The 26958-nt window shown below is 34.9% G+C and overlaps 3 protein-coding genes across 3 annotated transcripts; 2 read left to right on the top strand and 1 right to left on the bottom strand.

Moving 5' to 3' along the window:
- The first annotated feature begins 582 nt into the window (after nt 1-582).
- On the top strand, nt 583-1107 carry LOC114087526 (keratin-associated protein 13-1-like). The gene has a single exon (XM_027929000.2). The coding sequence runs from the start codon at nt 583-585 to the stop codon at nt 1105-1107; it is 525 nt and encodes a 174-aa protein (XP_027784801.2).
- A 7882-nt stretch (nt 1108-8989) lies between these two features.
- LOC114087546 (keratin-associated protein 14-like) lies at nt 8990-9481 on the bottom strand. The gene has a single exon (XM_027929017.2). It carries the CDS (start codon nt 9479-9481, stop codon nt 8990-8992), a length of 492 nt encoding a protein of 163 aa, XP_027784818.2.
- A 2947-nt stretch (nt 9482-12428) lies between these two features.
- Krtap15-1 (keratin associated protein 15-1) lies at nt 12429-12881 on the top strand. Its single transcript, XM_027929341.2, has one exon. The coding sequence runs from the start codon at nt 12429-12431 to the stop codon at nt 12879-12881; it is 453 nt and encodes a 150-aa protein (XP_027785142.2).
- The last annotated feature ends 14077 nt before the right edge of the window (nt 12882-26958 follow it).

Here is a 26958-nt window from a genome sequence, read left to right as displayed (position 1 = left end):
CTTTGTTTTACCTGTTTTCTGGCTCTCTTCATTGAATGAGAGACAAGACTGTGACTTGGTACTTAGTGTGATACTGTTTTGTGACCGTCATAATAAAGTACCACAGAGGAATAATGGACAATGGGAAAATGATCCAGGTGAGTACTGATCTATTATTTCAAAAGAAAATTAATGTTCTCTTTCTCTAATCTTAGAAAATCATCCACCAGTAAAGCCAAATGTAGACAAAGAGGAAGCATGTAAAAGAGAAGCAGGAAGTTCTTCCCTTGCTGAGATGGAACAGGCAATAATATAAAACAGTCATAGCATTTCTGACATAGGAATAGTTCCTTGGCTTTCCCTGTAATAACAGAATCATAGCACCATAAATGCACTATGAGGAAAACTATTCAAATGCAACAGCAATTACAAAGAGATCACTGAGTTATACATTTGTGAATGAGGGAACACAAATATGTAAAAGATGACCTGTTGGGTACCACACCTACTGCAGAGAGTATATAAATGCCTCTGTCCAGAAGGGGACATTAAAACTCAGCATCTTCTCAGTTCCACTCAGCTGAGCTCCCATCTCCTCTCAACATGTCCTCCAGCTGCTGCTCTGGAAACTTCTCCTCCCGCTCCCTTGGGGGCTCCCTGCGCTTCCCAAGCTCCTGTGGCTCTTCCTACCCCAGCAACCTGCTCTACAGCACTGACCTGTGCTATCCCAGCACCTGCCAGCTGGGCTCCTCTCTCTACAGGGACAGTCAGGAGACCTGCTGTGAGCCCACCAGCTGCCAGAAGTCCTGTGTGGTGTCCAGCCCCTGCCAGCCTTCCTGCTATGGCCAGAGGACATCCACACTCTGCAGGCCCTGCCAGAGGACCTATGCTGGATCTCTGGGCTTTGGGTCCAGCAGCTGCCACTCCCTGGGCTATGGATCTAGAAGCTGCTACTCACTGGGCTGTGGATCCAGTGGCTTCAGATCCCTGAATTATGGTGTCTCTGGCTTCCCTTTTCTGGGTTACAGATCCAGTTTCTGCAACCCAATTTCTTTTCTTTCTAGAAGCTACCAGTCTTCTTGTTACAGACCAGCCTGTGGATCTGGCATCTATAGATTCACTTGCTAAGTGCCTGCATTCTGAACCTGTAGATTAAAGTCTACTTTGAGCAGCATTATTTTCATTCTTGTCACCTGCTCCTTTTATTCTTCTATTGACAACTTCTTGCCTCTTCAATTTCTAGCAAACTCTCAAGTTCATGAGTATCTTTCCAATTAAATGTTAATAATGTTGTATATTATCTGGCTTTCATCCAAAATAGTTGAAAATGAAAATTTTAATTTAATAAATGTACGAAATCTGACATCTAAATACATTGTTCACATGATTATTTCTTGCAAGGAGCTTTTTCATTCAAGGATTTGGGAGATTTAAATACAGATTATTCTGACTTTAAACTGGGTTTTGGGAACATATAATTTGATAAATGTTAGAAAATTTTGTTTCCATTTGATAAATTCCCTTGTAGGAATAATTGTTTCTTGGAAGATCACTATTTACATGTGCAAACCAATCTGAGCAGCAATGAGAATTGCTGCTGATTCTCATTGCCTGAGAATGAAGGAGATTCATTTTTGCAGATATAAGAAAATAAATAGTACATAAACTAGAAATATGGACAACAATAATAGTGTGTAATATATAAGGAGAGCTGTATACATAGACAGAATCTTATGTATGGTTGGTATACGAAAATAGATTTTTCAGTCAAGGGAAAATGAGCTTTAAGCAAATTTCAGGGTAGACACTTTGGTCTTAGCTGATTTAAAAGCCAGGACTCCTGCCTCCCACTGTTGAGATCTTCCTAAACCTCATCTCTGACCATGTACAAGGAGAATCAACAATCGTATGAGGTACAGGTAAGCTCCTGATGCTTCTCCAAGGCTCAGTTTCCTTCAAGCTAAGAGTCCTACACCTGAGCCCCATTGAATTACCATTTTCATTCATTAGTTGTAGTCTGTATTCAAAGCAGAGTTAAAATCCAAGATCTGGGTTTAGTTTATTTGTCACAAGACCCTAAAAAGCACGTATGACAGTCCATGGAAACAACCAAAGAGGAAAATCTCAGAAAGTCACATTTTTTGCATGATTTCATGATGAACAGTTGGGATGCAATCCTGCAGGCACTTTCTTGAAGAACGTGCAATGAGTTTTTAAATCGTTCACTCCAGCATATGATCAACAGGGAGAAACACTTCTTCATCAGCTTCTATCTTTCATTGGTTGATCATTGCCTAAGGCATATATTCTCCTTGATCCTCATTTTTGTGAGCGTGAGGAATCACAGTGGACTCTCTGGTTTTCTTAGTGTGACTTTTGAAATATTTGGGGACAGTCAAACAAGTGTTGCCTATGCTTGCAGGAGTGCAAAAGTGCCTGAAGCCTCAATAAAATTGTTTGACATAGCTATGCCTGGGATCATCGTGAGAGCATGCAATATGGCAGGAAATAATTCCAAACATACAATTTTAACTTAACATTCAATCATTCCCATGAGAGAGACCGATTATATTCTATAGATATTTGCATATACAAAGGAAAGGAGACTAAATATGTATTTGAAACTTGGCCAAAGTTTTAGATCAAAGACTCTGAATTCTAAAAGGAATCTTGTTTTGTGGTTCTTTCCTGAATTTTGTTTGTGAATATATAAATCTTAGATTAACCATGGAGTCTTATGTACTTCTGACACTGTGACAATTATTTCAACAGAATAGATTTAATCTACTACCCCATCTATGTGATTAGCCTCACAAGTAGTATCCATAATAGAGTAAAAGTAAAAATAAATTTAGATTAATTAAAAGAGCATCAATGATGTTAAACCAATTTATTTATTTATTTATTTATTAGTTGTTCAAAACATTACAAAGTTCTTGACATATCATATTTCATACATTTGATTCAAGCAGATTATGAACTCCCATTTTTACCCTATATACATAATGCAGATTCACATTGGTTACACATCCACTTTTTTACCTACTGCCATACTAGTGTATGTTGTATTCTGCTGCCTTTCCTAAACTCTACTATCCCCCCTCCCTTCCCCTTCCCTCCCCTCCCATCCCCTCCCTTCCTGTCTTCTCTCCCTATCCCATCTACTGTAATTCATTTCTCTCTCTTGTTTTTTTCCCTTTCCCCTCACTTCCTCTTATACGTAATTTTGTGTAACAGTGACGGTCTCCTTCCTTTACCATGCAATTTCCCTTCTCTCTCTATTTCCCTCCCCCCTCTCATCCCTGTTTAGTGGTGATCTTCTCATGCTCTTCCTCTCTATTCTGTTCTTAGTTGCTCTCCTTATATCAAAGAAGACATTTGGCATTTATTTTTAGGGATTGGCTAGCTTCACTTAGCATAATCTGCTCTAGTGCCATCCACTTCCCTGCAAATTCCATGATTTTGTCATTTTTTTAGTTCAGAGTAATACTCCATTGTGTATAAATGCCACATTTTTTTTATCCATTCATCTATTGAAGGGCATCTAGGTTGGTTCCACAGTCTAGCTATTGTGAATTGTGCTGCTATGAACATTGTTGTAGCTGTGTCCCTATAGCACTCTCTTTTAAGGTCTTTAGGGAATAGTCCAAGAAGGAGAATAGTTGGGTCAAATGGTGGTTCCCTTCCCAGCTTTCCAATGAATCTCCATACTGCTTTCCAAATTGGCCGCACCAATTTGCAGTCCCACCAGCAATGTACAAATGTACCCTTTTCCCCACATCCTCACCAGCACTTGTTGTTGTTTGACTTCATAATGGCTGCCAATCTCACTGGAGTGAGATAGTATCTTAGGGTGGTTTTGATTTGCATTTCTCTGACAGCTAGAGATGGTGAGCATTTTTTCATGCACTTGTTGATTGATTGTATGTCCTCCTCTGAGAAGTGTCTGTTCAGGTCCTTGGCCCATTTGTTGATTGGGTTATTTGTTATCTTATTGCTTAATTTTTTGAGTTCTTTGTATACTCTGGATATTAGGGCTCTATCTGAAGTGTGAGGAGTAAAAATTTGTTCCCATGATGTAGGCTCCGTATTTACCTCTCTTATTGTTTCTCTTGCTGAGAAAATAAACTTTTTAGTTTAAGTAAGCCCCATTTGTTGATTCTTGTTATTAACTCTTGTGCTATGGATGTCCTATTAAGAAATTTGGAGCCCAACCCCACAGTCTGTAGGTTGGACCCAACTTTTTATTCTATCAGACGTAGAGTCTCTGATTTGATATCAAGCTCCTTGATCCATTTTGAGTTAACTTTTGTGCATGGCGAGAGAAAGGGATTCAGTTTCATTTTGTTGCATATGGATTTCCAGTTTTCCCAGCACCATTTGTTGAAGATGCTATCCTTCCTCCATTGCATGTTTTTAGCCCCTTTATCAAATAGAAGATAGTTGTAACTTTGTGGATTAGTCTCTGTGTCCTCTATTCTGTACCATTGGTCCACCCGCCTGTTTTGGTACCAGTACCATGCTGTTTTTGTTACTATTGCTCTGTAGTATAATTTGAAATCTGGTATCGCTATACCGCCTGATTCACACTTCCTGCTTAGAGTTGCTTTTGCTATTCTGGGTCTTTTATTTTTCCATATGAATTTCATGATTGCTTTATCTATTTCTACAAGAAATGTCATTGGGATTTTGATTGGCATTGCATTGAACCTATAGAGAACTTTTGGTAATATCGCCATTTTGATGATGTTAGTTCTGCCTATCCATGAACAGGGTATATTTTTCCGTCTTCTAAGATCTTCTTCTATTTCTCTCTTTAGGGTTTTGTAGTTTTCATTGTATAAGTCTTTCACCTCTTTTGTTAGGTTGATTCCCAAGTATTTTTTTTTTTTTTTGAGGATATTGTGAATGGGGTGTTTTTCCTCATTTTCATTTCAGAAGTTTTGTTGCTGATATACAGGAATGCCTTTGATTTATGCATGTTGATTTTATATCCTGCCACTTTGGTGAATTCATTTATTAATTCTAGTAGTTTCTTTGTAGACCCTTTTGGGTCTTCTACAGAAGACAATTAGCAATTATTTTGAAACCCTATATTCCGATAAAATAGAAGATAGTGAAGACATTGATAAATTTCTTAAGTCATATGATTTGCCCAGACTGAATCAGGAGGATACACACAATTTGAACAGACCAATATCAATGGATGAAATAGAAGAAGCAATCAAAGGACTACCAACGAAGAAAAGCCCAGGACCGGATGGGTATACAGCGGAGTTTTACAAAACCTTTAAAGAAGAATTAAAACCAATACTTTTCAAGTTATTTCAGGAAATAGAAAAAGAGGGAGCCCTTCCAAATTCATTCTATGAGGCCAACATCACCCTGATTCCGAAACCAGACAAAGACACTTCAAAGAAAGAAAACTACAGACCAATATCTCTAATGAACCTAGATGCAAAAATCCTCAATAAAATTCTGGCGAATCGGATACAAAAACACATCAAAAAAATTGTGCACCATTATCAAGTAGGATTCATCCCTGGGATACAAGGATGGTTCAATATATGGAAATCAATAAATAAATGTTATTCACCACATCAATAGACTCAAAAATAAGAACCATATGATCATCTTGATAGACGCAGAAAAAGCATTCGACAAAGTACAGCATCCCTTTATGTTCAAAACACTAGAAAAACTAGGGATAACAGGAACTTACCTCAACATTGTAAAAGCTATCTATGCTAAGCCTCAGGCTAGCATCATTCTGAATGGAGAAAAATTGAAGGCATTCCCTCTAAAATCTGGAACAAGACAGGGATGCCCTCTATCACCACTTCTATTCAATATAGTCCTCGAAACACTGGCCAGAGCAATTAGACAGACGAAAGAAATTAAAGGCATAAAAATAGGAAAAGAAGAACTTAAATTATCACTATTTGAAGATGACATGATTATAAACCAATTTATTTAAAAAACAATTATTCCACACTTGTATAAATTTGTTGAAATGAATTATGCTATCATATATAACTAAAAAGAACAAATAAAAAAGAAATAAGAAAAAATTAGCTTAAATCTATGATGACTTGAAGACTAAATGAAGAAAAAACTATAAATCAAAACCAGAAATCAAAAAGGAGTTGTTCTTTACAAAAGAAAAATTGTATTAACTATTACACCAAATGATATATAGATAGAGAAATATTTGATGGCATCTCAGAAAGAAATTGCTATAAATTCAGATGATAAATCTTATTGAAGTAAAATATTATTAATAACTCTTGCATTTTTGTTGTCTTAAATCTGATGTCTTCTTCACCAAAATTTGTGATTTTTATTATTACCAAGACAACCAGTATGTGCATGCATCTTCAATGTTGAGAGTTGTAAGCGACTTTACATTAGTATTATCAAAAAGAACACTGTGGACTTTTCACAGCTTTGGATTCTTTGGACCATATTAAAAAATTGACAGTCATTTGAATTCATTTTATACTTGAAACATCTGAGAGTCCTGTGTGTGTGTGTGTGTGTGTGTGTGTGTGTGTGTACTGGGGATTGAACCCAAGGTTGCTTAACCACTGAGCCATATCCCAACCTCTTTTCAAATTTTATTTAGAGACATGGTCTTTCTAAATTGCTTAGGTCCTTTCTAATTTGATGAAGCTGGTTTTGAATTTGTGAACCTCCTGCCTCAACCTGTTGAGCTGTTGCAATGACAGGTGTTAGTCATCCATCCAGCTCATTTAACAGTCTTGATATAAAACTTACTTATTTTATTCATATCTATGTCTCTCTTCTGCTAATGAAGGGGCATATTATCATTTTTTTTCTATTTTTACATGCACAAGAAAACTTAGAATTTAATATGAATGAAAATGTTTTCAAAATTATTTAACCTAAAAGAAGATTTATGTATCAAAGTAAAATATGAATCAGCATTTGCAATTTCTAATGGCAGGTCATCGTCTTTGGAAGCAGTTTTCTTAGAACTTTGACTGTGTTTGAAGTAGAGGTTGATATTTGGTAAAATTTTGTCTTTTAATTTACATGAGGCCACTTATCTTGGATAAAAATATAATATTGTCCTGATGAATAATAACATCATTGATTTCCTGTGTAATCTATGTACTTATCATCTACTTTCTTTTGGTAGTAGAAATTCAGTATATATATATGTGTATATATATATATATATATATATATATATATATATATATATATATATATACTGAATTTAGAACGAGTTTTTCTTTTTTGCCCATTTCTAAATAATATTTAAAGAGGAAAGGTGCTATCTAAAATGAAATAAAAGTTGAAGATTTTAACAATACAATACATCCCCTAACCACTGAAGCAAGACCATTTAGATTATTCTTTATATGCTCTGAAGCAGCATCAGCTTGGTGCTCATTCATACTTCATCCATCTAACCTGTTACTCTCAAGTTTCCCACTACCTCCACCTACTGGTGGTTTGGTATATATCGCTGCATCTTTCCTGGAGTGGAGCTTGCCTTACTAGTTAGTATAACTAGGTTAGAATAACAATGAAACTCCAGTGGGTCGTTTGTTTAAATCTGTAGGTTGTCCTATTCATTGTATATGAGTGTAATTTGTTTTCCAAGTGATCCCTCTACATGCTGTCTTTGAACAAAAAGTGATCTATTTTGTTCAGGAAGGTTAATAAAGAGGGATGCCTGTCAATTTTCAACTTCAACAATTGAGTCAAATCCAAAGGTGTTATTGTATATGCATCTTGTATTCTTCCAAATGAATGAATCCATGGCAAAAGTAAAGTGGAAGTTCTTTAAACCTACTGCAACTTGTGCCAATGAAATTTTTATTGATTATAAATAAAATGTAAAATTTTGGAAAAATTATCAAATGGGACTAAATATTAAAACAAAATAATAAACCAAGACACAGAGTGATCCTGTGGGTAAAGATCCACATCACCTGAACCCCCAAAAGGTTGTCACCTGACCCCTAAAGGGTTTTCCTTGACATAAATGATAAAACAAATTGGGACATCACTGATGGCTCAAGTGTTACCAACTGTCTAGATATTCTTCAGAATGCTGCAACAATAGAATATTTACCTTGTTTTTGAAGAGGTTTTTTTTCAAACAAAACAACTAGAAAAAAAAATGGGAGTTCATCAAATTTATAAAATGGATTATATGGAAAATGTTTGGCTTATTGACTTAAAAAGTCTTAGAATATATTAAAGATTTCATTTAGAAACTGGATTTTTAATCTGGCAGTAAGGCTAGCAGAATTGAAGCCCTTGCTGAATCTAACTCACTATCATCTAACTTCTTTTTGGATACCTTCATTACAATTTCCCATGCATTTTAGAACATATTTTTTGTGAGTAATCTTTCTTCCAAAATTAAGTGACAGAGACAATTTAATACTCCTTGCAAATTATAACCATTTAAATATTGGAGTTTTAACTCTCTACATAGTAATAAGCCAGGTATGAGTTTGTTGTTTTGAAATTGTGTGCCTTCATCTCTCATGTAAAAATATTGAGTGAATATAAAAGATGAAAAAAAAATCTTTTGAATCAAAAAAATAATTATACTCTTTAAAGTTTAAAATGTTAAATGATAAGTAGAAGATACAGGAAAACCCAGACACATATTTAGAAAGAGTTTTAAAGGAAAAGAAAATACTAACACGATAGAAAGATATAACATAATTTTATTTAAACTTACAACACTTTTTACTTTGTAAAATTTATATAACTAGGAGGTCCATGAAGAAAGAATTATGCTTCAATGATTGCATGCCTATCTAAAATTTTTTTAAAAAGAACTTTTAACATCTATCTCCAAAGAATACATTTCCCAATTACTGGAATTCAAGTTATTACTAATTCATGGGGGTAAATGTAGAAGCAGATTTTTAGGCTGATGACAGAATATATGGGAGATCAAAAAACAGCATGGATCTTAAGATAGTAAGGTTTTAAATTTCTCTTCACCTAATATATATGATTAGTAGAAGCCAGATCCACAGGGCAGTTGGTAAGAAGCAGACTGGCAACTTCTAGAGGAGAAATAGGAGGGACGGTAAAAGTTAGATCCATAATTTAGAGATGAGAATGTGTGAGGAGCACAACCCACTGACTGGAACCCTCTGGATCCAAAGCCACAACCAACAGACTGAAAGCCCCTGGACCCGAAGCCCAGGGATCCGGAGAAAGTTGTGTGGCAGGGACTGCAGAATGTGGAGGACCTCTGGCGGTAGCAGGACGTCTGGCAGGGCTTGGACACCCCACAGGATGTCTGGCAGCTGGTGGGATCACAGCAGGTCTCCTGACAGCCACTGGAGAGAGAGGAGCCCAGCTGGTGGGTGACGGGAGTTTGTAAAACAGGGCAGTAGAACGCGCTGCTGGGGCAGGAAGAGCCGCAGGAGCTGTCCTGTTGTTGCAGGTAGCCCCCAAAGGAGCGGGAGGAGTAGCTTCCAGAACAGCAGTTGGAGGACATGTTGACAGGAGATAGAACTTTAGATGACAAGGTTCTCAGCTGGAATGCCACTTCTTGGACTGGCACATTTATATACCCTTTTCATTGGGTGTGGTGTCAACCCCATGGTTCATGAAAACAAGTTACCTGCAGGTTTTAATTGAACTGTGGTTTTACAACTGTAAAGTGCAGTCATGTCTGTGGCCTTGGACTGCAGGTAATAGTGTTGAACTTCAAAGCTATTATTCATCTTCCCTTAGCAAAGGTCGCCCTGAAGATCACTCAGAGAAGTGCTTTAGAGGTAGACAGTATCTGGGTTGGGGAAGCTGGCTTAATTAAAAATAATTGCAACCCATTTCACAATCAGAATTGTTGACACCCAACTAGCAATGTTGTTAAGTAACCTATTCATAGTTATGTCTTTTGAACAACAGCATAGGTTTATTGTCGTGCACAGTGTCAAGCTTACTAAATGAAAGTTGTCATCAGAAAGCAGCTATACTGATATGCAGAATGTGTAAGATTTTTTTAAAAATCAGACTTCAAATTGAAAGGCTTTAGTTAACTATTTACTGAAAGATTCCCTGGATTCCCAGCTTCTGCTTGAAACTGTGGACCATTCAGAGCTAAAAGCCAATCTTAGTTGTTTCTTTTCTTTTTGCATATGTGTGTTTACTGTGATGTCAGCCTAATAGCACACATAAGTTGCTTTATGGTATTTTGAAATGTTAGAGATTATTCATCTAAATTACTGAAAAAAGCATTAAAAATAAGAACAAATCATGAGACCAAAATGCCCAATGCATTTCTATCTCTAATCAGAGTCACTGTTCCACTAAAAGGATTTCTCAGAATCTGGAAAATATTCTTGTTCTAAAGAAAATATAAAATAATTGTTAGACCAAAGAAACCATCTTAAGGAGATTCTTCCTTTGCCTCAGAAAGCAACATACATCAATTTGATTTAAATTGTTTCCAGGTGTTTCTGACAAGGATTACAACATTTCTAAAAGAAGGGCCATATTTCTTCTCCTTCCATGACTTGTGATCCTTGTCTATGTAAGACTCTAATGAAGACTGATACCTGAAAGAATAAGAGAGATGGAGAAGGTTTATCTTGCTGTGGCTTATGAGCTGTTTGATTTGTTTGTTTCATAGAAAAGTTTTTCCTTTCCACTTCTTAATTCCGAACAAAAGTGTTTGGATGCAAAAGCATCCTTTTTTTTTTGAGAAACGAATGCTCAAAATTACTTAATATCTGATCTCACAGAATATTTTTTTCTACAGCAATATCCTATATAAAATCAGATAACATTGAAGCAAGCAAGCAAATTCAATTAAGATCAGTTAAATATTTATGTGGGATTTTGATGTTCAATATTTTATTGACAAATGAAGCAGATTTGGAAACTACTAAAATGCTTCTTTCAATTCATAATTAAGAGGCCTACTAAATAAAAATTGTTTATTTTACAAACAGTGGACAAGCTATGTTATCTAATAAATGAAACCATTGTGTCAACTCAAACTGTTCAGACCCATAAAGTCCACATTTCAGAAGAAAGTTTGGCAAAAATCTCCATATTCTTATTAGACTGGAATTTTATTGACTATATTCTGATTGCAAATTCCCAGGACACTCAAGATAGAAATCTCATTAGTTGCAATAGCAGATAACTTTAAATTTTTTCTTAAAATGTCCACCTAGTAACCCTAATTCTTCATAGAATCAGCTCATTGTGATTAGAAAATATTATTAGTTTTGAAGATAGGTATCCTAAGATGTTTTACCATTCCCACAGGCTATACACTATCTTTATTTACATTTAGCTTTGGTGAACTTTATGAAAGAGTCCAGAAAAATCCTCAGGCTACCAAGTCCTATAAGATAAACATTGATGACTTGATGGATGTATTACATCAGAGATCCCTCCCCCAACCATATTTCAATTCATGAAGATCATTTGTAACTATGAATTTTTCAAATCCCTGATACTTCTGTGAAATCTATGCAGGATGGAAACATTTGGCATTTCTCATTTTCTTAATCCTTCATAGTAAAACTTTTACATTGTGAGGGGAAAAAGAGTAAAGTTCTATACTTTTTGTATAGTGCTCATTATTTTCTTCTCAATACATCAGTGACACCAAAACATATTACTTAAACATTGTACAAGTGGAGAGTTTTATATAACCAAGTTTATGAAGTTCACTAATGACTTCAATCAAGAGACAAATGAAAGAGTTGGGGATATAGTTTACTGGTAGGCTTAGCATATACAAGTCCCTGGGTTAATTCCTCAGCATCACACACGCACACACAGAAAAAAAAAAATAATTAACCTTCAAAGTATTCATTAAAACTTGGACCCATGGATCTAAATATTCACATAGACAAAAGTAATTTCACTATTTGTATTATAAGAAAACTAAACCTGAATTTATTATCTATTTATTTATTATCTATTCATTTAGCATTATTACCAGTTAAGGTTAGTGGGTTTCTTCTTTCATAATTTCCACAAGATTTGGGAGAAAGACCATTACTTTTTTCTATTCTCCATTAAGTTCCCAAACTTGAAGCAGTATAATTGTCTCCCTTATACTACAAAGCATCTTTGCTATTTTTGCTATGTTATCCATTTTACTTAGTATCTTGAAGAACAGGATGAATAAAGTCCCAGTCTTATAGATAGAATCATGGTGGTTTTCATGAGAAATTACATTTTTGTTTCATGAACAACTGCTTTGAAAAACTAATGGTATCGTTTCATTTAAAAGTTTGTATTCATATAAAGATCTTTGAAGATTGATGTATTTCATTTTTTATTGGAGCCTAATTAAATATTCTTATTAAAATAGGCACATGCTACACCCACTTCCAGGGTATATAAGTACCCAGTGTCGAAGGTGACATTTACCTGAGACTCCTCACTGCAGCTCTCCTGAACTCAGAACTCCTGACAAAATGTCTTACAATTGTGGCTCTGGAAGATTCTCCTCCCAATCTCTTGGAGGTTACCTGAGGTACCCAGTTTCCCAGTATAACTCCTTCTACCCCAGTGATGTAGCCTACTTTCCAGGAACCTACCAGCTGGGCTCCTCTTTCTATGGTGGCCATCAGGAGTCTTACTCTGAGCCCATCAGCTATGAAACATCCTGCCCTGGAACCAGATCCTACCAGACATCTAGTTATTGCCCAAAGAACTTCATTTTCTCCAGTCCCTGCCAAGCGAATTACTCTGGATCTCTTGGATATGGTAGCGCCGGCCATGGATGTTTTGGATTTGGAAGCACTGGGTTCCAGTCTGTGGGATGTGGGTCCAGCTTCCACCGTCCAGCTTACTTCCCTTCCAGGAGTTGCCAGTCGACTTGTTTCCGCCCAGCCATTGGCTCTCACTATTTTGGATCATCCTGCTGAATATTCCTGATCCTCTCATGATTATTTCTGCACTTTATGGAACTTTAACTTTCCACTTGTCCCATACCTGTGATTGCTGACCATTTTCACCACTAGGATTCACCATCACAGTCTCCCGGAAGTAAATAATTTACTGTGGACTAAGCAATTTGGGTCTATGATCTTTCCTAAATTTGACATGAGATTGATCTTGAATTTTAATTTTTATGCCAATGCTTAGAATCAATGCTGTTGCCATCTTTCTGAAATTCTTCTCTCATTTATTTTCCCTCCATACAGTGATTCTTCATTAGACTATTTTATTTAAAATTAAAAAAAATTCTCTAACATGAATTCTGGCATTCCATTGTCTTGTATTAATATGATACATTTATTTAATACACCCCATACCTTCAACCATCTTTAGTTTTTGTTTTCCCGGTTTCATGTTTCATTAATATTTTTGGACATGAAAAGAGGAGTTTTCAGAGAAAATTCAAATATATGACACAACTATGTCATCTATCTCATATATTAAGAGATTTATGTCTTCTCATGAGTTCAGGTGTTCTTATAATTGCATCAGAAATTTTGCTTCCAGAGGGGCTTTCATTGACAAGAGTATGTATTGAGCTGCTTTGTACAACAGACATTGTTCTGAACAAAGACACAAAATATCTGCCTTCAAGAAACTCACACAAATAAAATTCTAACTTAACATCATGTGACAAGTCAATAATAGGGAGAAAACAAAGGATTCAGTGGAAACACAAGGAAGAACTTCAGAGAGTCTGAGAAAATCACAAAAAGTCCATTATTTAAAACAAAAAAGCTCAAGGTAATACTCATTTAAATAATATAAATATCACTGATGTATTGTGTTCTTTGAAAAGCAGACACCAAATGGGATTAGACAGGAAAGGGATTTGTTATTAAAAATATTTGTGAGGGAAAATAGGAAGTTATTTGGGGAGGTCTGGGAGAGCCATCTTGCTTTGATGTATGTCTGGTGGAAAGGAAGGAAAAAGGGAAGAAACGAGGCTGGGTTAGAAGCAACTTTAAGAAAATCTTAGGAAGTCACCCATCAAAGGATTCCCAAATCTTACTAAAACATTCTATCCATAGGTCCCCTGCAAGGCTCATTCACAGACCAAGAACAGAGAGCACCAGCATGACTTTGGCACAAACACAGTTGGCTATCAATCAATAATACTACCTGAAATAGAAGATATCAGAAACTGATTTTCATAACTTTTATGTTCATTATATTTATTCTGATTTTAAGTAAGCTAATTCACTGATGAACTATGGTGAAATGATATTATATTTTTCATTTTTTTTCTTTTTTTAATCAAAAGCCAATCAAGTCAGGGCCCACTAAATGAAAGTCTATCACTACAATCAAATAGAAGAGAGAACTGAGAATTATTATATAGTTATCTTTAATATAAACTAATATATTAAGCAGAACGAACACAGTAGGACAAAATTAGGAAATGGCTTCATTTTTCTAACACCACTGAACTTCATTCTTGATCTGATGGCTTTAACTTCTGTGAAATCTGAATGATACAATGAAAAGATCTATGGTCATTAGGATACCAATAAATATTTTATTTCATATTAGTAACTCAACCCAGTCCACTATGAGTTAAACAACAATCTTAGAGCCACATCAAATCTTCTCCTTCTTCTTGCTGATCTGGCCTGCCCTGGGGTCCTACAGATCACTGGTGATCTGGAGGAGGTTGATTATTTTTTTCTAAATAAAATTACCTTTTTTTTTTTTTTACTCTACCTTGTCATCTTTGGTTATCCTCCCTTCTTCTTTTGAAATAAAAGGAAAGAATTAGAGGAAATGAAATAACCCTTGAGGCCACCATCTCTATATCATTCTTCAGACCACCTGTGCCAACATCACTTTGTAGTTCAGTTATGCAAACTTTTTGCTTGGAAAAGATTAAGATTGTACCAATCAGTCAACATTTCAATAGGTGCTTCAGAAAATTCCTACTGGCTGATTTATTGGAAATAATAGTCTGCAAACCTGTATAAACATCTCCCTAATTAAGCAACAGTTTGTGTATCAAAAGACTTATTTCAAGTCCCTCTCTTTGCCATACTCCCTGCCCAAGTTCTAAAGGATCATATAATAAATTCCAATTAGTTTTCTGCAGTGAAAGACATACCGTAAACCATCTGAATCCAGAATCTCATTTCTGTTTGTAGATTCAGCATGCTATGATTGCATTCTTTCTTATTATAATAAGTTTGAACACTGTATGTTGCCTTATTAACAGATTTCTAGCAATGTTATATGCTGCTCAGTAGGGACATAAAGGTCTTTACAATTCACCAGTGCCTGCCTTTCCTGTTAAATATTCTGTTATCACATGTTTCAGACTATGTGTTTTTACCTCCACTCCCATATACTGAACTCTTAATCTCAACTTTGATAAATATAGAGATGGGACCTTTGAAACATGATTAGTTTTTATTGGAGTCCTCAAATTATTAATCTCAATTAATGTACAGGGACAAAAGACACAAGAGAGCTTGCTTCACCTTTCTCCAGTCTCTATCACATAAGGATTTAGAGAGAACATCCCCATCTGCGAACCAAAATAAAGAACCATACTCAGGAACTAAATTGACTAGCGCCTTGATTTTACACTTCCCTATCTCCATCATTTTGAGAAATACATCTGAGTATTTTGATGAAAGCGACGAAAACCTAGAACCATAGAACCATAGAGCAAGTGAGTCAGAAAGGGCTTCTACCTCAGTTGGTCAACATCTTTTGATCAACCATTAGGTGTCATGCACATGCTTGTTATAGGGTCACGGAAAAGGCAAAAAAGATCGCTGACTGCAGATAGCTCACCTCCCAGTGGCATTACCAGTTTAGTAATTAAATCAATAATAATCCAAGTTGTTCAGGCCAATGCTAATTTTGCTACATATATCTGCTAACTCAGATAACAGTTTGTTTGTTTGTTTTTTTCCCCTAGAAAAGGCCATGTGAAATTCCTGGTTCCTTCTTATTTCTGATGTTTCCTCCTGACCTTTCCCATTCACACTACTAAATTTTAACTGAAAGTGGTTACTTTAAAATTAATAGCATCATAATTCAAAGTAAAGAGTCTGAGCAATTCTTCTTCCAGTGTCATGATACAAATATGTAGCCTAACCTCACAAACTACACAGATAATTCAAAGGACAACATGCAAACAATGCATGTTCTGCCATCATTTGTTTTCTATACTGCTGTTTAGTCAGTGTCTATACAGAGCCATGGTCAAGTCTGTGTTTCTATAGTATTTGCTGAATGCATAAAGCAATGAATGAATTAATGAGTAAATGAAGATTTGCACTTTAGAAAGTTTTCCAATCCATAGTTTATATCAAGAGAGGACTTATAGTATCAGGCATTATGCTAAATGCATATAATACCTATTTCCAATTATTCTCATAATCTAATCACATAAATAATAACATAATGCTCATTTTATAATAACTAGGTTTAACTTATTGAGAGTATTTGCCCAAATGAGAAAATTAAAATTATCAGAGTGTCTTTATTTTTTATTCATTATACATACATATCATTTTTAGTATTATATTTAATTTAATTTAATATTAAATTATAGTTTAATAAATTTTAATTATTATTGGAATTAAAAACAAATATGGTTTTAGATAGCAGGTATTGCTGGTGTTTCATTTTACCTTTAATAATACTAAATATACGACTTGATTCTTAAAACAAGCCTCACAATATTTGAGTCTTATATGCCCTAAGTTTTCTGCTCCTTTAAAACAAGGACCATGTTTTATAAAATTTAATTTTTTTCTATAAAACCCAGTATAGTGCTTATATTTGGTAAAACTCTAAAGTGTAATTAGTGAGTTTGAATCAAGTAAACAATCACCAATCAACAAAACCAGAGTCACAGTGGTAAAACCATCCAAAATATTGATAACGAGAAAGCACAAATTATTACTGCAGTGCTTTCTGTATTTTTAATAAAGCACCACCTCATTTGTAGTTGGCTTTTTTATAAACAACTGAGAAAATGTCATATATAGATTGTGTACAGAAATCTACCATATTCAAAAATACTTAAAAAGAATCAAGGGTATGAAGAAACTCATGTTGTATTTTTATTTAACATTTTCCATATATATTTTATTTGGGAATTTTTTTTTAGAAAAGTGGTCTAATTTTAACCTATAAGTTGAGAAATCACTTTTCATGCCACTGTACCTTTTCCCCATTCTCTAAGAAAGGTCACACCATTGTTAATGTTACCAGCTCTCTTCATAATTGCCCATGGCCAAGGGTGAACCCAGGATGCCCTTTCCCTTATTGTAGAAAATAATTTGGAAGGAAAAGCCATTAATGTTGAGTTCAAGAATAACCCCAACGAAACCCATTATCCTGTAGCAAAGAAAAAGTGCAAAGCTGAATTTATAAGTGGCATGAGAACAGAGAATAACTGAAAAAAAGCTGGTAAAATCTATTGGCTGATGTCCTTCCACCTTCCTCCAACTAAGTTGTCAGTTTCATCCCATTTGTCACCTCCATGACACTTATAGACATCAGATAACCAATCCTTTCATTGTTGGCCATCACTACTTCTGCTCCACTGGAAGTGCTTGGTCAGAGGTCACTTAATGCTGTCCTAGGGATCAGACTCGTTTATTAGTTCTCAATTTTAATGTTTCCAGCCTACTCTCAAGTGCCCAATGGTTGGACCATTTCCCTTCCCTCTACTACATTCTCTCTGTTCCCTTGAACTTCTTGTGAAATTACTATTTTTATTGCATACCCCTGAATCTTTTACTAACCATCTCACTGTAAGTTCTCTATTTCCACTTTCTTCTATTCAGTTCTCAAATGTACTCTTCTTTGGAGATGCAGTAATACCATGCTCCCTTTATTTAAGCTCCATATTCCCTTCCAAGATGATTGTGTCTACTGCCATGTATTTTTCTAACAATTTGGCTGAAAAATTTTAAAATGTGCGTATGAAATATTAACTATTCTAAGGAAATTCTGTTATATAATTCCTAGGCATTATTTTATATATATATGAACATATATATGAATATATATACATATGCATATGTATCATCACCATCTCAAATATAGCTTGTTAAAATTTGAACTTCAATTATGTTTCCTTCTTAGAATTCATGTAAGTCATAAACATGGGTGTGCATGTATTGTTATAATGTGCTAACTTTAGTTCTTTGGGATAAACACTGATGGTTCATTATTTCCATTCCTATGACTTAAAATTTTGGTAATAATTTGATTATTATCTTTCCTTTAACCTTCACAGAAATTAAACTAATTCATACTCCTTATCATTTCTTTTCATTGCTATTCTACCATCTTTTTCAGCTTGTGTGACTTCTTTCTAAGCAGTACATCAATAACCTCCTGCTTCTAATTTCTTTTCCCATTAGTTTAGTCTCTGAATCTCATCATAAGACAGATTTGAAAATAAACCAAAGTCATCATCTTATTTCCTTTTAAAGACATTCAGTGGTTTGCCAGAGTAAAAACATCAATGAATAACTGATACTTAGTATTTGTTAAGATACATGATACATGCTTTACTTCAGAAGTCAAAACCCTTTGGGCCAAAGTGGGGCTGAATTTATTTATTGATTCATTCATCATTCATTCAGTGAGTCCCTCTGTATGTCAATGACTTTTCCATATTTTCTCCAACTGACATAGCTGATTGACCTATTATTTTTATTTAAACAGGTTTTTAACATTGTAATCTAGTGAGATTTAAAAAAATCTTCTTTATTATTTTTTTCTAAAATCTGATAAATTTCAGGCTGATATTTTTTGTACAACAAGCTACTAATTTTGTGTAGATATTTCCTTTTGCCCCAGTATATTTTCTCCAGTTTATTGCAGTCCTCTTTTTTTACACTGAACACTAGCATTAGAATTTCTCCATGGGTTTGTACTATTTTCTATATTAAAATTTAAAAATTAGCTAAACATTAATTTATCTCTAGTGTCTATCAAAAGTGACGAAAATCAATGGAGAAATCTATATTTTAAAAAATATAAATGAAAAAATAATTTGTTAAAGAAGGTGATTTCTACATACTGAGCACACAGTCAAGTGTGTATAGAAAAGGAAAAATAAACTTAAGATGCCATTTGAAATGTGTTGCACTCATGATATAAGCTGTCTGGATTTTGTTGCTGTTTGAATATGTGGTCTGAGTTTTACATGGCCTATCTTACTTACTTAATTCTTACAGCTCTTTGTGTGGTTACCAAAACAGCAAACAAACAGCATAACTAGGGTCAAACAGTTAATAATTTTTGAAGACAGGAATCAAGTTTATCTCTGTTTGAATCCAAAGCCTGTTGAGCTATGGTTTGCTTTCAAGCTATTTGGCAATTTGTTGCTTATTGCACTCCAAATTGTTCATCAGCCTCCCCTTATTCTGTGCTTTTATAATCCGTTGCTTTTACTTCTCTTGTTCTCTCTCTCTCTCTCTCTCTCTCTCTCTCTTTTTTTTTTTTTTAACATGCTTAAATCCTAGATTCTATCCAAGTTTTCTTTCACTTGCATCTCTCAGCCGTAGTTTTGTGCCCTGTGAGACTGGCACTTAGATTGTGTTAACTATTTTTCTTCTTGAATCATGGGCACTCATATGTATTTATTTTCTACATTTTGAGTATGAACTCTAAATCAGGAATTCTGCCTGTGGCAAATTTTTAAAAATTAATATAGCAAGCAGCACAACATTATTATTATTATTACATACTATACCCTCCACTAATGTTTATTGGTTATGTTTAATATACAGAGAGCTATCTGGATGAACAATGTTTTAAATAATAATTCCTATAATTGCACTTGTCTGTAACTCTGTCGCCATTAACAAGCATGGAAATACTAGGACAGGTAATCGTTTTTACTGATAATCTTATACTTCTATAAAGAGCAGCAGATGATATCCTGATGAGGTGAAGGGTTATTAAATTTAGAATACAGATATAGCTTGCTATAGATGTTCAATGAAATGTAAATTATTGTGAGAATAAACCAATATTTGAACTCACAGGTTAGCATTGCTAGATTGGCATTGGTGGTGGGGTCAAAATTTGCCAATTCTTCAACCTTTTCAGTGGAGGAATGAAGATATAGTTCACTCAATGCAGTGACTCTTTGAGAGGTTCTACAATTGTTTCTTTTTTTTCTTCTGAAAACCATGTTGCTAAGCAACATTGTGCAATTTTTTTTTCCAAAAAAATTATCATGAGAACAGTCCAGGATTTTTTCACTTATAATTACTATAGTCTCTTGAGAAATAAACCACAACACAGTCACTAAGCCTTGCTTTGTAGTTTGCATTGAATTTAATAGGAGATGAGTATTCCACTTGACCCCCAAATACAGAGGTGATTGCTAGCAGAGATATTTCTGGAGTCCAAATAGGGTATGATTTATGACACACCTCGGAAACTACACCAGTTGCTGTTCTTCATTGTTTTACCTGTCCTGTATGAAGCACCCACCTCACAAATGCTGTGTTCTCAGAGCCCAAAGAAGATCATGTTTTCCATTACTGGGGCAACCTCTGTTTCCTTCAAGTTCCAGCATTAAAAATCAACTAGCTGACAAAACTTTCTCTAGAATATTGGTGCACCAAATAATAAAACTTTGACATGCCTTATCAAGAAAGAGAAAGAAAACATTTTTTGAATTCAATATGTGTTTACCATGTGTCTTAAAATTGTTATATTATTTTTTCTTTTTTCTTCGCTTTTTTCTTTTGTTGACCAAAGGCAGAAAGTCTGCAGTGGTATGTTCTTTACACTGAAACGTTGTGTTACAATAGTTCTCAAAAGTATTACACTTTTAAATAACTAAAAAGAAAATATTTTTACTGTTAAATATTTTTGATTGAATTGTTAAACAATAGTTTAGGAATCTTTTTGGTGTGTCTTTAGGTATTTCTTTTCTGTGATTGATTTAATGGGAATTGTTCTTTTTAGTAAGATCTAAAAGTGGAATACAGCCACTCAAAGGATGTAAGTCATGCAAAACTAGGTCGTGCTCATCCTAATTTGCAGCAGTTTCTACCTCAACAGAAATGTCAGGCTTCACAGAACAAAGAGCTTAGGCTTAGAGCTAATGAATAAAAAAATTTGAAAAAGTTTATTCCAATCTTAAAATAGCTCTCTATGGCCCTATAACTGGCATTTCAAGTAGAAACTCCCAGCTAACTAGAAGACTTTGGACTCGACAATGGTATAAAGAGACACCAGGAGCAGTCTTTAAAAATATACCCAAGGTCAATGGAGAGATGAGGGAGACAGAGAATGAATAGAAGGTCTGGGATGATGAGTGTGGATGCTCCTTGTGTAGGGAAGGTACCATACGACCTTTTATGGTCTTCACCTACAAGAAGAAACTGACATATGTTAGGAAATTTCTAGAGATGCTAGAACTGGAAAGGAATTATACAGAATTTCTCCACAATCATGATTTTCTTTTACCTTCAAATATTGTTTTCTTTAAAACTTTGTTGATGAACACCCCATGTATGTAACCTCTGTGGCTCAAACTTCCCCCTCTGGAACTACCAACCACTTTCAGTAGAGGAGTTGGCTGTTACATGCCAAGTAGTCCTGAAAATTAGGAAAAATTTTTTTCTGATATAAGGAGGCTGATTCATAGTGGAGTAGAGAGAGGGGGCATGAGAGGACTAGGCAAACTCTAGATAGGGCAGAGGGGTGGGAGGGAAAAGGAGGGGGCAGGGGGTTAGCAAGGATAGTGGGATGGATGGACATCATTATCCAAAATACATGTCTAAAGATACAAATTGGTGTCAACATACTTTATTTACAACCAGAGATATGAAAAATTGTGCTATATATGTATAATAAGAATTATAATACATTCTGCCATCATTTATTTTTAAAAATCAATTTAAAAAATTTAAAAAAAAAGAAAATTGATGGGTGAATGGGAGACTGGTTCTTCCCTCTCTCAGAATTCACTGTCCTTTCAAATCATCTTTTAAAATTGTCTCCATCTAAACTTCTAGTCTATGATCAATGAAAAGTCATCTTTTTCCTGGGGACACTGTTACGAAATTTACCTTACCTTAAAAGTTAGCAGATTGGTTTTAAAACATAATCTATCCCACGATGAAAGAGAGAAAGGTAAAAGGAGGAGAAGAGGAGAGAGAAGACTGGAATCTTGTGCTGGCTCAGCTGCTCTTTCCTAGCCATATCTCACTACCTTGGATCTCATCATCAAAATCCTGAACCTTACAGTTTAGCCTCTAATAAAGTAACTTTATTGTTCATTTTCTATCTAGAATTATGAGTTTTTTTAACAGCCACACATAAAGTATTATTGATAGTTATTCCACTTAAAATTAGATACACTAAACACAAGTACTAATGAGAACTGCTTAGAACTGGCTTATACCAGACTAGCCTCCTTGATTTTCCCAGACATGGGCCAATCTAAAGCTGATGATCTTAAATAAGATCCACTGGCCCTCTATTATCCTGGCTCCTAGAATTCTGTTAAGTTTTACCAACTTACACTCAATTTTAGTTAACCAGTGAAGACTACAAACTTAATCTACCAACTCTTAGGACTTAATTGACCCATATATTATTCTTGATGCCTGATTCTGACTACAGCAGTGTACAGTGAAAAGAACCAACACAGATTTTAAATCCAGATTCAAATTCTAACTTTACCATATACAAGCTATGTGATCTTGTTTGAGTTGCTTAACCTCTCTGATGCAATATTCTTACCCTTACATGCAGGATAACAACACTTTCAGAATTTATGTAAGGTATTTAAAGTCCTGGCTTGAATTCAAAATAAATGACACTATATTATTTTGGTATGCAATAATTCTGTTATTATACATACCACTTTTAAGGTTCCTAGGGTCTTGATACTAGCTAGTCTCACTTTTTTTCTTTAGTACTATATTTTCAATATTAATTTTATTTTATAGAAACAATACTTTATAAAGCCGTCCATGAAACTTCTAGTATCTTTCACTCAAAACAGAAATGGCTAAGAATTGTACCAAATGGGAACTGACAGAGTTATATAAAATTTTCCTTAGGTCTAGAAATTTATACAAATATTTAAATCCTAGACATGGTACTTTAAAGTTTGATGAGAACATTGCTTGAGTAATCAGGAGTTTATTAAACTTACCAGAAGTTGTTTTTTAAACACTGGATGGAAATTATTGTTGAGATTAATTCCCAGATAGTAATAGGTATATATGAGAAACTGAAAAACTCCTCCCTACCAGGATAGTGTTTCCCAGCCTCTATATATCAAGAGTAAAGGCAATTTACCAAAATCTTTTTAAAAAATTTCTCTGCACTCTTCATTTTGAGTTCCCCAAATTCAATTCTCTTCCTTTAGCAATTTAAGAAGAAAAGAAAAGAAAAAAAAAAAAGACATAGGAATGTATGTGTTGGGAACTATGTCATCAAATTTTCAGTGACAGCTGGTGAACAGTCAAGCTAAAACCATTTATTTTAGTGCTTTATCAATTTATATTTAAAAAGTGTGTTTTTTTCAAAAATTTTCCTGTTCATAGGTTAGATTCTCAAAAGTTTTTCAGCCACACAATTCCCTTCCAATAGGGAAGGTATTCCTCTTAACATCAATGCATGCAAAAATGAACAGAAATCTGTTTTGTAGCCTATAAGGATGGTCCTCTCACAGAGTGGAAGTTCAAATTTAAACAGCAACAAACAGATATTTTTGTTCATGAGGAGACTCATACTTGATATTTTCAAAATGAAGGATATTTTTGACACTCGTAGTTTCTGGCTCATCTGTTAAGGAGTGCACTGTCAATTCTATGCATTATTCTAATATTTCCCTTTACTTCAGAGATGCACTGTAAGAAGAATTTAGGGAGGCAGATGAGGTAGAGATTTTTCTTGTTTGTTTTAGTATAAGCAGCATTTAATGGAAATTTAGAGGAAATAAGGGGGAATTGGATAAAGGAGTTTACTAAAGTGACCTAAATCATGTATAATGAAAAAAATCTTGGGACAAAGAACAAAAACGTTGTGAGTTCATGGGTATCCAAGACAACTACTGTCTTGGGACAAAAGGGATAAGAAACAACATGTTTCATGAAGTGGAAGGGCTTTTACTTTCCTGTCTTAGAGACATATGTATATCTCCATGTGTAACTGTATAAATGCATATTTGCTTGTGACATAAAATTTTTAAAACACATATGTAACAACTTACAGTAATAGATGATTTCCTAACCATTTATCTTAAAACCAAAGGATTCATATTGTTTTTGAAGTTATATGACTTCATTTTCTAATATTCTGCTCAGTGATAATGGTACAATCAGGATGATGGAATGTAAAAATGCCGAGGATGTAAAACTTGTGCAATAGCCATAATTTGTAGATGCACAGCGTGAGCTTGATGAACTATGGATGCTTTCACAGGACATGAGCAAGGTGTGTAAGTGCTGTATGACCTTGTACTACACTACTCTTTGGAATAAAGGTTGAAAAAAAATCAACTCCACAGATAAGTCACTGCTAACATCACCACAGACTCTTTACTGGTGTTTCTAAAAGAGAAGAAGATACAAATTTTTGTTAAGAGTTAAAAGAATATTAAAATCAGTTCCATTATTTAAATTTGCTTTCAAAAACTCATGTCTATTCAGTTGTCATAATCAAGTGTCTATGGGAGCAATGTTTACTGTCACTAAAAAGAAGAAAGCACTTTTTATTTAGAAGACCCAATCAACAAGAAGCATGGTTCTTAGAAATAATTGCCCTATAAAACAACAATTAAATTCAAAGAAAAACACATAGAGAAGAATAATACCTTCCTGGTCATTATAAAAAATGTGAACTTAATAAGGGGGTCAAGATCAAGCCAATGTCAAAAGGTCACTTCACAAGCACTACCACCATGTGACATGAGCTGTGACAAATCTGTCTAAATTGAGAATTAGTACAATCAAAAGCACTGAATATGTTGTATATGGTTCCAAATCTTGACTTTCCATATTATTAAATCTTTATTCAGGTTAGATTGCCATTTCTTCTTCTAAGTCTTTGTGATAAATATAGGTTCTCTTTTTCCCCCCAAAGACTGAATCTTTCATATGTCCAAACTTTGGAGAAAAATTAAAAAATAAGTAATTAAGTATATTTTTCCTTATGTGGTTCAAAATCAATTTAGCCAACCATTTATGGAGTTGATTTTTCTTGATTAATGCAGACTTAGTTCTAATATAGCCTCCTAAGCTCTTTCGGAATACTGCTTATACATATTGCTCTTACAATTACTGATTTTGGTCTTAAATATTATGATATTTCTATATTTCCTACTTTGAGGGGAAAAAAACTGCCTGTAGTAATTAAATGGAAAGAAAACAACTGTGGTACAAGCCACACCTGAAAAAATCCACCAAAATAGTTTGAGGGGGAAAAAATGATCATAAGATCATGCTTTAAAGATCCTGGTCTGCAAATGATCAATATAGGTCCAAATAAAGGGACAAAGATAATACTAACTCAATAAGTGAAGAATGTCAGCATCTTGTTCATGGATCAATTGGTTACTGAGAATGTATACCTTCTGTGGCCAGAAAGTATTATTCTCACCTGTCTCACAAAGGTCTCATCTTCACAGGCAAAATGAGATTGGTGACCTCAACCCTGGCCGGGTCACAAAACTCCCTTCCCAGCCTCTGGAAGCCTGCATTATCAATAACCCACGCTTACTCTCAGTACAGGAATTAAATCAGTTGGGTAATAAAAGCCGTGTTACTTGTTCTTAAATGTCACTCTCTGCACAGTGAATTTACAAACCCTCAGAAGTGGCAGTGATAAATCCTGCAGCCTTTACATCTTGAGCCCCCAAAGCCTTTTAATATTCTCTTGATTCCAGAAAGGGAGGGCTTCCTGCATCTTCACATATTTTAATTCACTGTACCTTTAATCACCTTTGTGCCTATTAGAGGTAATGTTTCTATCCTCAAAGCCTTGCCTTTTATGATCCTGGTTGAAATTCCCATAAATTTACTCCAGGACATGAGGTAATACTCCAACCGTATTTTGAAAGATAGTTTGGGTTCACTAATTACATATGACTGCTTCTGACATTACCTGTAAGTAGATATTTTAGGTAAACATTGTGGTCTTTTCACCAGTTTTCAAAACCAACATCCATTAAATGGTTAACCACTTCAACTGAATCCCTGGGATGTACACATTCCTCATCCTAGCAATAATAATAGTATGAATAGTGTTTATTAAAATGTATTAGGTCCCAGCAACTTCAGATGAATGAATTCACTTAATACAATCACCATATGAGGTAGATACTACTATTACCCTCATTTATAGATGGCTTCAACAGCTGAGGTAATGATGTGCTTAAAGCCAAAGTGGTGATTAAGTGCATAAGTTGGATTAGAACCTGGGTCAGTTGGCTCCAGAGCCTGTGTTTCCCACTCAGCTGCAACGCTGAGTTAGAGAGCCCTGCAGAAGGGAGGTGGGACTGCTGTCTCTTCATGGGCTTTGCTGCAGCATGCTTAGCTGGCGCCAGTTTTGTGGAGGTGGCTTATTTATTTATTTATTTTTTGACTTCTCATTCACAGAGAAGAACTTGCTTCCTTTAGGTTGCTGACACTCATCCCCGTCTCATTCACCTTCAAGAAGCCAGTCACCACCTGTGCCCTCCTGGGAAAACTTATCCTGTGTCACTTGAGTGAGCTTGTCCCTTTGGTGCTATGTTGCTGGCTCTGGATATGTCCTCTCACTTTCTCCTTCTCTTTTCCCCTTTGCCTCACTACATTTGTGTGCCCAGTGTTCTAGGGCAAAGGAGAATGAACAGTACTAGTCTCTCCCTAAATCCTCAGGAAATGATATTATGGTTCTAAACATGGCCATGTGTCTTAACCCTGGTACTAGATGGTTTGATTCAGGGGATTGCAGTCACTCTAGAAAAGTGAAGCATCTTTTGGGATGCATAGTGGAGAAATACATTTTCACTAGTACTCA

The sequence above is a fragment of the Marmota flaviventris genome, chromosome 8 (genome assembly GCF_047511675.1).
Source record: "Marmota flaviventris isolate mMarFla1 chromosome 8, mMarFla1.hap1, whole genome shotgun sequence".
NCBI lineage: Eukaryota > Metazoa > Chordata > Mammalia > Rodentia > Sciuridae > Marmota > Marmota flaviventris.
The sequence above is the reverse complement of the archived record's forward strand: the minus strand, read 5'-3'. Positions and strand labels throughout refer to the sequence as shown.

Excerpts from the sequence above, each read along its gene's own strand:
- LOC114087526 (XM_027929000.2), top strand. The coding sequence starts at position 583 with ATGTCCTCCAGCTGCTGCTCTGGAAACTTCTCCTCCCGCTCCCTTGGG.
- LOC114087546 (XM_027929017.2), bottom strand. The coding sequence starts at position 9,481 with ATGTCCTCCAACTGCTGTTCTGGAAGCTACTCCTCCCGCTCCTTTGGG.
- Krtap15-1 (XM_027929341.2), top strand. The coding sequence starts at position 12,429 with ATGTCTTACAATTGTGGCTCTGGAAGATTCTCCTCCCAATCTCTTGGA.